This window comes from Hippopotamus amphibius, chromosome 1 (genome assembly GCF_030028045.1).
Source record: "Hippopotamus amphibius kiboko isolate mHipAmp2 chromosome 1, mHipAmp2.hap2, whole genome shotgun sequence".
Classification (NCBI taxonomy): Eukaryota; Metazoa; Chordata; class Mammalia; order Artiodactyla; family Hippopotamidae; genus Hippopotamus; species Hippopotamus amphibius.
This window is the reverse complement of record NC_080186.1, coordinates 216,123,027-216,134,694: the sequence shown is the minus strand read 5'-3', so window position 1 is coordinate 216,134,694 and position 11,668 is coordinate 216,123,027. Positions and strand designations below refer to the sequence as shown.

Genomic DNA, 11,668 nt, shown 5'->3' with positions numbered 1-11,668 from the left:
CTATGAAAGCTTTCGTAAGTCCAAATTGTATAAAGTGAAGAAGTAATTACCATTAATTTAAATGGAAAAATATTCGCACACTCCCAGACCCAATAAATAGCCTACCAAATCATACCAAATAACATATAAAACCTAAAATAACACAAACAGATGGTAAAAGCAGGAGTGATATGACAAATACACAGGCTGGGTAAAGTAGAAATAATGTATGTATAGTGTAGTTTCACTCATCAGAATTGGGCAAGCACATTGGAAGTCTGAGAAGTAGTGATGATGGTGTGCTAGGCTGAACATGGGAGGTTGGGGTGGTGGGAGGTAAGAGGGAGAGGAAGAGAGTCACCTATGAACATCTCATCCTCTAAACCCATCAGGGCACGTAGGTCACTAATGTCTCCACCTTCTTCTGTCTCTGCCTGCCTTGATGTCTGCTGTGGCTGATGTGGAAGGCTTGAAATATGACAGCATGCTTGACTGCTTAGCCTCATGTAATATACAGTCATAGAATTCTTTGTAGGTACTCAAAACATCCTGCAAAACTGCCCTAAAGCTACGTGCCTTTTCAAAATCAAAGTCATGCTTTTCTGCAATCACTGCAGCTCTGTTCATCATGGTGAAAGCTCACACAAGTGCTTCATGGTCATTTCCTGGATGACCCTTCACCTGTCAGCTCTTGGTCATGGAATGCCAAGGCCTCTTCAACATCGTCTTTGCCAACTTCCACAAACACAAAGTCACTTTTGCTGTATTTATTGTTGTTGATTCAAAGTCTTAAAATACTTCACTGCTTGGGGACACAGTTTCCTCCAAATGCCGTTTCTCATCGAGACTGTTAGCCTATCAAGAACACCTCCAAGGGTGACAGTTGCCAATTTTATATTGTAGTCTTTCCAAATCTCTCATAAAGATGCTTCAGAGTTGCCCTTTCTGTCAGTGGCACTTACAATAAAATGCATCACATTTTGTATAGAGTAAGCCTTAATTGTGGCTATCAGGCCTGGGTCACACGGTTGCAGCAGTGACATTGTATTCAGCAGTAAGATTACAACACAAATGTTACCACCATACTCGGTAATGTCATGTGAAAAAGCAGCACAATTATTGACAGGCAAAAGACACCTATTATCGTGGTTATTTTCTCTACAGTATTTTTCAACAAAAGGATTAACATATCCACTCATGTACTCAGAAAAAATCACTTGCTTATTCCAACTGCTTGGATGTGAATGCAACACAACAGGAAGTGTATTCTTACCAACGCCTTTAAGTACCCTCGGGTTTTCTGAATGGTACCCTAGTAGAGGTCTAAGGACAGCATCACCACTGGTGTTAATAACAAGCATTAGGGTCAACCTGACCTTCAATGCTTTGTGTCCCTTAGCCTGCTTTTCTTGTACTGAAATTTATTTGCTTGGCAACTTTTTCAAATAAATTGCTCTTTCCTTGCAGTGAGACAGTTGCTTATACGAATAACCACCTTCTGTAATTATTTTCTTCAGTTCTTCTGGGAACTTTTTGGCAGCTTCAGTATCAGCTGAAGCACTGTCTTCATTAACCTTTAAGCTATGACACTCCCCTCATTTCAAAAACTGATCAAATTACCCATGGCTACCTTTAAATTCCAGTTTTGCAACATTTTCACCACCATCATCCAATGCTTCCTGTTTCAGCTTATTGAAGAGACTGACTGATTCCTCCTTAGGTGTAGGATAACTTTTTTTTTTTTTTTTTTTTTTTTTTTTTGGGGGGTACACCAGGTTCAATCAACTGTTTTTATACACATATACCCATATTCCCTCCCTTCCTTGATGCCCCCCCCCTCGAGTCCCCCCCACCCTCCCTGCCCCAGTCCTCTAAGGCATCTTCCATCCTCGAGTTGGACTCCCTTTGTTATACAACAACTTCCCACTGACTATTTTACAGTTGGTAGTATATATATGTCTGTGCTACTCTCTCGCTTCTTCTCAGTTTCCCCTTCACCCCCCGCCCCCTCCCATACCTCGAGTTCTCCAGTCCATTCTCTGTATCTGCTTCCTTGTTCTTGTCACTGAGTTCATCAGTACCATTTTTAGATTCCGTATATGTGAGTTAGCATACAATATTTGTCCTTCTCTTTCTGACTTACTTCACTCTGTATGACAGATTGTAGTTCTGTCCACCTCATGACATATAGCTCCATCTCATCCCTTTTTATAGCTGAGTAATATTCCATTGTATATATATGCCACATCTTCTGTATCCATTCATTTGTTGATGGGCATTTAGGTTGCTTCCATGTCCTGGCTATTGTAAAGAGTGCTGCAATAAACATGATGGTACAAGTTTCTTTTGGGATTATGGTTTTCTTTGGGTATATGCCCAGGAGTGGGATGACTGGATCATATGGTAGTTCTATTTGTAGTTTTTTAAGGAACCTCCAAATTGTTTTCCATAGTGGCTGTACCAACTTACAGTCCCACCAACAGTGCAGGAGAGTTCCCTTTTCTCCACACCCTCTTCAACATTTGTTGTTTCCAGACTTTGTGATGATGGCCATTCTGATTGGTGTGAGGTGATACCTCATTGTGGCTTTGACTTGCATTTCTCTGATGATGAGTGATGTGGAGCATCTTTTCATATGTTTGTTGGCCATCTATATGTCTTCTTTGCAGAAATGTCTATTTAGGTCTTCTGCCCATTTGTGGATTGGGTTATTTGCTTTTTTGGTATGAAGCTGCCTGAGCTGCTTGTATATTTTGGAGGTTAATCCTTTGTCCGTTGTTTCATAGGCAATTATTTTTTCCCATTCTGAGGGTTGCCTTTTAGTCTTGTTTATGGTTTCTTTTGCTGTGCAAAAGCTTTTAAGTTTCATGAGGTCCCATTCATTTATTCTTGATTTTATTTCCATGATTCTAGGAGGTGGGTCAAAAAGGATGTTGCTTTGATGTATGTCAAAGAGTGTTCTGCCTATGTTTTCCTCGAGGAGTTTTATAGTGTCTGGCCTTACATGTAGGTCTTTAATCCATTTGGAGTTTATTTTTGTGCATGGTGTTAGGAAGTGTTCTAATTTCATTCTTTTACATGTTGCTGTCCAATTTTCCCAGCACCACTTATTGAAGAGGCTGTCTTTTTCCATTGTATACTCGTGCCTCCTTTGTCAAAGATAAGGTGCCCATATGTGTTTGGGCTTACTTCTGAGTTCTCTATTCTATTCCATTGATCTTCCTTTCTATTTTTGTGCCAGTACCATACTGTCTTGATCACTATGGCCTTGTAGTATAGTTTGAAGTCAGGAAGCCTGATTCCACCTACTCCATTTTTCCTTCTCAAGACTGCTTTGGCTATTCGGGGTCTTTTGCGTTTCCATACAAATCGTAAGATTTCTTGCTCTAGTTCTGTGAAAAATGCCATTGGTAATCTGATCGGGATTGCATTGAATCTGTAAATTGCTTTGGGTAGTACGGTCATTTTCACGATGTTGATTCTTCCAATCCAGGAACATGGTATGTCCCTCCATCTGTTTGTGTCGTCTTTGATTTCTTTCATCAATGTCTTAAAGTTTTCTGCATACAGATCTTTTGCCTCCTTAGGCAGGTTTATTCCTAGGTATTTGATTCTTTTTGTTGCAATGGTGAATGGGAGAGTTTCCTTAATTTCTCTTTCTGCTCTTCCGTTGTTAGTGTATAGGAATGCAAGAGATTTCTGTGCATTAATTTTGTATCCTGCTGCTTTACTAAACTCATCAATGAGTGCTAGCAGTTTTCTGGTAGAGTCTTTAGGGTTTTCTATATATAGTATCATGTCATCTGCAAAGAGTGATAATTTTACTTCTTCTTTTCCAATTTGGATTCCTTTAATTTCTTTTTCTTCTCTGATTGCTGTGGCTAACACTTCCAAAACTATGTTGAATAACAGTGGTGAGAGTGGACACCCTTGTCTTGTTCCTGTTCTTAGAGGGAATTCTTCCAGTTTTTCTCCATTGAGAACAATGTTGGCTTTTGGTTTGTCATATATGGCTTTTATGATGTTGAGGTAATTTCCTTCTATGCCCATTTTCTGGAGAGCTTTTATCATGAATGGATGTTGAACTTTGTCAAAAGCTTTTTCTGCATCTATTGAAATGATCATATGGTTTTTATCCTTCAATTTGTTTATATGATGTATCACGTTGATTGATTTGCGTATATTGAAGAATCCTTGCATCCCAGGGATAAACCCCACTTGATCGTGGTGTATGATTTTTTTAATGTGCTGTTGCAGTCTGTTAGCTAGTATTTTGTTGAGGATTTTTGCATCTATATTCATCAGTGATATTGGTCTGTAGTTTTCTTTTTTTGTGACATCTTTGCCTGGTTTTGGTATCAGGGTGATGGTAGCCTCGTAGAATGAGTTTGGGAGTGCTCCGCCTTCTGCAATATTTTGGAAGAGTTTGAGAAGGATAGGTGTTAACTCTTCTCGAAATGTTTGATAGAATTCGCCAGTGAATCCATCTGGTCCTGGGCTTTTGTGTGTTGGGAGATTTTTAATCACTGCCTCAATTTCTGTACTTGTGATTGCTCTGTTCATGGTTTCTATTTCTTCCTGGTTCAGTCTTGGAAGATTGTATTTTTCTAAGAATGTATCCATTTCTTCCAGGTTATCCAATTGATTGGCATATAGTTGCTTGTAGTAGTCTCTCATGATGTTTTGTATTTCTGAGGTGTCTGTTGTGACTTCTCCTTTTTCATTTCTAATTCTGTTGATTTGCATCTTCTCGCTTTTTTTCTTGATGAGTCTGGCTAATGGTTTATCAATTTTGTTAATCTTCTCAAAGAACCAGCTTTTAGTTTTATTTATTTTTCTTATGGTTTCTTTCCTTTCTTTTTCATTTATTTCTGCTCTGATCTTTATGATTTCTTTCCTTCTGCTCGCTTTGGGGTTTCTTTGTTCTTCTTTCTCTAGTTGTTTGAGGTGTAAGGTTAGGTTGTTTATTCGATCATTTTCTTGTTTCTTAAGGTAGGACTGTATTGCTATAAACTTCCCTCTTAGAACTGCTTTTGCTGCGTCCCATAGGTTTTGGGTTGTTGTGTTTTCGTTGTCATTTGTTTCTAGATATTTTTTGATTTCCTCTTTGATTTCTGTAGTGATTCCTTGGTTGTTTAAGAGTGAATTGTTTAGCCTCCATGTGTTTGTCTTTTTTGCAGTTTTTTTCCTGTAATTGATATCTAGTCTCATGGCGTTGTGGTCTGAGAAGATGCTTGATATGATTTCAATTTTCTTGAATTTGCTGAGGTTTGATTTGTGACCCAAGATGTGATCTATCCTGGAAAATGTTCCGTGTGCACTTGAGAAGAACGTGTAGTCTGTCGTTTTTGGATGGAATGTCCTATAAATATCAATTAAGTCGAGATGGTGTAATGTGTCATTTAAAGCTTGTGTGTCTTTATTGATTTTCTGTTTGGATGATCTGTCCATTGATGTAAGTGGGGTGTTCAAGTCTCCCACTATAATTGTGTTACTGTCGATGTCCCCTTTTATAGCTGTTAGTATTTGCCTTATGTATTGAGGTGCTCCTATATTGGGGGCATAGACTTTTACCATTGTGATATGTTCTTCTTGGATGGATCCCTTGATCATTATGTAGTGCCCTTCCTTGTCTCTTTTAATAGTCTTTACTTTCAAGTCTAATTTGTCTGATATGAGTATTGCTACTCCAGCTTTCTTTTGACTTCCATTTGCATGGAATATCTTTTTCCATCCCTTCACTTTCAGTCTATATGTATCCCTTGGTCTGAAGTGGGTTTCTTGTAGGCAGCATATAGAAGGGTCTTGTTTTTGTATCCATTCAGCCAGTCTGTGTCTTTTGGTTGGAGCATTTAGTCCATTTACATTTAAAGTGATTATTGACATGTGTGTTCCAATGACCATTTTCTTAATTGTTTTGGGTTTGTATTTGTAGGTGTTTTCCTTTTCTTGTGTGTCCTACTTAGAGAAGTTCCTTTAGCACTTGTTGTAAGGCTGGTTTGGTGGTGCTGAATTCTCTTAACTTTTGCTTGTCTGGAAAGCTTTTGATTTCTCCCTCAAATCTGAATGAGATTCTTGCTGGGTAGAGTATTCTTGGCTGTAGGTTTCTCTCTTTCAGGACTTTCAGTATATCCTGCCATTCCCTTCTGGCCTGCAGAGTTTCTGTAGAAAGGTCAGCTGTTATCCTGATGGGTTTTCCCTTATATGTTGTTTGTTGCTTTTCTCTTGCTGCTTTTAATATTTTTTCTTTGTGTTTAATTGTCGTTAGTTTGATTAATATGTGTCTTGGTGTATTTCTCCTTGGGTTTATTCTGTATGGGACTCTCTGTGCTTCTTGGACTTGGTGAATTATTTCCTTTCCCATGTTGGGGAAGTTTTCCACTAGAACCTCTTCAAATATTTTCTCAGACCCTTTCTTGTTTTCTTCTTCTTCTGGGATGCCTATAATTCGAATGTTGGTACGTTTAAGGTTATCACTGAGGTCTCTGAGGCTGTCTTCTAGTCTTTTTATTTTTTTATCTTTTTCCTGCTCTGTGGCGTTTATTTCTCCCATTCTATCTTCCAACTCACTTATTCGTTCTTCTGCCTCAGTCATTCTGCTGGTTAGAGCATCTAGAGTATTTTTAATTTCAGTTATTTTGTTATCCATTGCTGTTTGTTTTTCTGAGTTCTTATGAACTGTTTCTTGTACTTTCTCTATTTTGTTATCGAGATTTTGTATCATTTTTACTATCATTACTCTAAATTCTTTTTCAGGCATTTTTCCTATTTCCTCCTCATTTATTTGGTCTTGTGGGTTTTTTTCCTGCTCCTTTGCCTGCATGGTGTTTCTTTGTTTCCTCATGGTTGTCCAAGCTTTTGGGGTTGCTTGTCCTGGTGATAGAGGTGTTTATAGAAGACTGTCCAAGCCTCAGACTAATGTCCAAGTATTGGAGTAGACGAATATTCAGTTTAAGAGTTTCCACGCTGATGACTCCTTCCTAAAAGACGACCATCAAGGCATTACTCTGGAGAAAGTCATGAGGACTCCACAGAGTACGAGTGAGGTCCATCACTGCATTCCTCAGGCCGCACTCTCTGCCACGAGGACCACTGCCTGGCTGACTGGTGGTGGGGCTAGGTGTAGGATAACTTAACTAGACACTGCACTTTGTACACGCAGCAAGCAATAGACTTTCCATTTATCAATTACTGGATGCTGACTGAAGGAGACCACTTTGCTTGTAGCAGAACCAATAGTAATTTTGGCAGTTTTGAAGAATCTTTCTGTGTGCAATTAGTATAAGTGGTGAATGCAGTCAAGTTCAATGCATGCACAGTGTTTATTGTTCACCACAATCAAAACAAATACATCCAGTTTTATGCTAAGCACAACACCCTATGAGTTCTCTTAGGCTTTTCTGATACCTTAGTACACATCTTTCTAATGGGTGAACAAAATAAATGGAGATAAAGCACAGATGTTCACAGGCACAGTTCAAAGCTGTGGAGGCCAATGCTGAGATGCTGAACGTAGTTCTCAGAAAGGAGCTTCGTGGTGCAACTCTCGCTGCTCTGGGTACTGCAAAACAAATGCTGAACGCTATTTTCAGCTTTTGCCTTTTTAATAAAAGTGGAAATCCTCTCCAGATTTCTTTTGTTAGCAAAAACAGGAAGCAGCATAGGTCTTCCATAGAAGCAAAGTGGTGAAACTCAATCTAGAGAAAAACAGGGGAAACCTGTATCCTAATATCTCATTGCTTGGACTCCAGCCTGCTGAAACTCACAGCCTCCTGGAATGGCTCTATACCAGGTTAAGTACCAGCTATTGCTGCATATAAAATGCCTCCAACTCAGTGGCTTCAGAGAACCACCATTTATTATTTCTCACACATCTGGGATGGTGTGGGGGCTGGCTGATCTCTGCTGGGATTGCAAGCTGTTGGAAGGTTTCCTGGGGCCTCTGCCGGGCTTAGCTGGAGTATCTTAGCTGGAACAGATCTGTCCTATGTGTTATTTATCTTCCTTTTTGAGACTAGCAAATATGCCTAGGTGTGTCCTTCTCATGGCAATGCCAGGAATCCAAGAAAGCAAGCAGCAGTACTAAGGCTTCCTGAGACGTAGGCTGGGAACTGGTCCACTGTTCTGGCACATCCCCTCCTTCAACCCGCCAAAGCAAACTTCACGGCCAAACCCAGATTCAAAGGTGGAAGGGAGGGCCTCTATAGTGAAGGAAACCACAAAGTCACGTGGTAAATGATGTGACTCCAGGATGGATATAGAACTGGAGTGATCAATGTGATTTCCACAGCATCTACTATAAATAATAATCAAAGGCCTGAAGATTAAATTAGACTTAGGGTTTACTTGAATCACTGCCTGGAAGAGAAGAACTTTATTATTGACTAGTGATAGATAGATAGACAAGATATATATATCATATATAGACAGAGATATATCTTATATATATCTTATCTATCTCAACAAACTCATTCTAAAATTTACATGGAAAAATAGAGGCTCATGTGTAAGCAAATTTTGAAAAATAAAAGTACAGTGGAACTTGCCCTACCAGATATTAAGATATACTACAAAGCAAAGTGTTGAATTTAGAATAGTTCTGGCTAATAGACAAACAGAAGAGACTAGAGAGTTCAGAAATGGACTCACATAAATATGGGAACTTGATAGATGATAAATGTTCATGGAAAAAATACATCTGAATCCCTCCAGCTAAACTAGAGAACTAAATGTGAAGGTTAAAATTATAACCTTGCAGAGGAAAATATGACTCAGGGGTGGAGAAAGACTTCATGAATAAGATTCAAAAGTCAAATCTTAAAACATATGAAATAAAATGAAGTTGAAATAAAGACTGATTTGACTCCATAAAAACTAAGGATTTCTGTTCAATAAAAGACACCATGGATGAATTTAACAGATATATGATGACTGGGAGAACAGATCTGCAATAGCTAAAACTGTAAAGGATTAATATCTAGATTATAGAAAGAACTGCAAAAGAACAGGAAAGAAATAGGCAAAACAAACAAACAAACAAACAAAACTATGAATAGGCAGTTCACAGAGGGGAAAGTCCAAATAGCCATTTCAACAAATAAATGAAATTCTCTGATGATCAGAGAATTGCAAATTAAAACAACAGTAAAATACCTCATTACACTCATAAAAATGGCAAAAAAAAAAGTACAAGAGGGACTAATACTATGTATTGGAGAGAATGTGGAGTGCAAAGAACTTGTGCACTGTTGGTGAGAGTACAAAGTCGTACAGCCATTCTGAAAAGCAATATAGCAGAACAAAGTGAAATTAAATGTTTGCCCTATGAACCAGAGACCATATGCCTTGTTATATATCTCAAAGAAATGAATGCACAGGTCAATTAAGTGGTAGGAACAAGGATCTTCATTGTGGCATCAATTGTATTAATAGACAACTAGAAATAGCTTAGATATTGACAACTAGGGTAACAGATAAATAAAATGTGGTATACGTATACCTTGGAATACTCTGCAGCACTTAGATGTATAGATAGCAATATATATGAATTTTAAAAACATTTTTAGTGTGAGCAATAAGAAACAGCGTAAGATTTAAACCCAAATACTACTTACGTAAAAGAAATACACAGGAAACATAGGGATAAAGATGGATTTATATTTAAGGACATAGATCAGACATATGAGAGTGGGTGCCCATATTGGCAGGAAGGAGGTAATGGGACTGGGGAACGGGGATATATAGGGAAACATTAGAAGAAAGACAAAACTCAAAACAACAAAGAAAACAAAAAGCAGAAAAAGAGAAGAGCCATCCATGGGCTAATGTTGATACTGTGTTGTGAACTAGAAGCTAGGAAGTGTACCCTGTGCAAAAAGTTTGAAAACGTTTTGAAAGTGTAAAAGGGTAAAAGCCTGCGACCAGAGGACGCGCGATCTCCGGTTTCTCTCTCCCGGGATACTATAGCTGCGCTCCCACCTGCTCTCCACGCCCTCACGTCCCGCCCCATCCCGCCCACCCCCGCGGCAGGAAGTGCGCATGGGCGTCGCGCGGCCCTTCCCACCTTCCGTCGCTTCCTTTTCCGTCTAGGCCCCGCCCACCGTCAGCGCCATCGTTTCCGGTTCAGACCAGAAACGCCCGATCGCTTCTGGTCCCTTCTTCCCTGTCCCGCCCATTTCTCCGACGTTTCGGTGGCTCCCTCGGTCGCTGGGGCAGGTGGTTACCAATAAAGTTTTACTGTTTCAGAGTCGGGCGGACGGGGCCGTGCCCATTCTCCGTCCCCTTGCTCGTTGCCCGCAGTGCGTCTCGGCTACAGGTAACGAGCTTTAGGGCGTCATGGCCAGGGGCCGCCGCGGCCGGGCGGGGATGAGGCCGCCTTTCGCTGCTCGCGCGCTCCCGTGGCCCCTGGGCCCGCCGGCGTCCGCCTCAGCCTGAGCGCTGTCCCTCCGCGCCCAGGAACTCCTCGCGCCAGACCCCATGGCCTCCGAGGCGCCGTCGCCTTCGTTGTCGCCGTCGCCGCCTCCCTCCCCCGAGCCTGAGCTGGCCCAGCTGAGGCGGAAGGTGGAGAAGTTAGAACGCGAGCTGCGGAGCTGCAAGCGGCAAGTGAGGGAGATCGAGAAGCTGCTGCATCACACGGAGCGGCTGTACCAGAGCGCCGAGAGCAACAACCAGGAGCTCCGCACCCAGGTGCGCAGTCCGCCTCCAGCCCCACGCCCCGTCCAGCCCAAGGCTAGGCCTTCGAAGTCTCTGGTAGCCTCGGAAGGGCTCTCTGGCAGGGTCCAGGACTGCTTTATCGAGTACCTGGAAGAGTTAAAAATTCAGTTCGATTATGATTCCAAGTATGTTTGGAACAAACGTAAGAGTTTAGGTACTCGATTTAGATTAAGTGCGTGAGCTGCAGTTGCGGCCGGCGTGGAGTGAACTTAAGTACTTGCGTTTTCATTCTCACTTGTAAAGTCTTATTGGCAGTAGACACATTTATAATATTTTATTCTAGATCACTTTTGAGATTGTTAAAGTGCCGGATTTCAATCTGAATCCCATTTATCATTCTCTAGATGTGTGAACTGATACTGAGCCTCAGTTGCCCATAAAATGAGAACGCTAGGACCTAACAGGTGAAGGTTAAATCAAATTAAGCATCAAGAAACTGTTTTACAGTTTTGCAAATTGTTGGACGCTACGTATGTGAGTGGTTGCGCTGGGCATTTATCTTGAGTTATCTCCTGAAAGTCGGAAAGGTAGAACTATCTTTGTTAGAGACACTGAGCAGCTAACTTCGTTTTCATAAAATGCAGTAAGGACGAATATTTAAACTCACATGGAAAAAAAACCTTTTAAACAACATAATTTTTCCAGCTTGATTTTTCAGGCAGTTGCACTGTTTCCCAACAAGTTATTTACACGTAATTATGATTTTGTCTAGTCCTTTCTCATATGTTGATACATTTCCTAAAACCACATATGTAGCTGAACATTAAAGTATCGCCAAACTGTTATACTTTGTTATCAAATAATCTAAGAAAACTGCTGAGTTGCAGTGACTTTCTGTGCCCATTGTATAGAGTTGTTAACATTATGACATTATAGAAAATTTGTGTTTGGTTACTCAGCAGTTATCTCTTGGACATCTACAATGAACGGCAACTGCTAGGAGATTACAAATATAGTTAAACTGTGGGGAAAGAGG

The 11,668-nt window shown here is 40.4% G+C and overlaps 1 protein-coding gene across 1 annotated transcript in view; it reads left to right on the top strand.

The window, feature by feature from the left end:
- The first annotated feature begins 10,113 nt into the window (after window positions 1-10,113).
- Window positions 10,114-11,668, top strand: part of AGGF1 (angiogenic factor with G-patch and FHA domains 1) — a 44,994-nt gene continuing 43,439 nt past the window's right edge. The window contains exon 1 of the mRNA XM_057740829.1: window positions 10,114-10,665. Within this exon, the coding sequence (XP_057596812.1) occupies window positions 10,456-10,665 (210 nt within the window). The 5' untranslated portion in view covers window positions 10,114-10,455. The remainder of the gene's footprint in view (window positions 10,666-11,668) is intronic.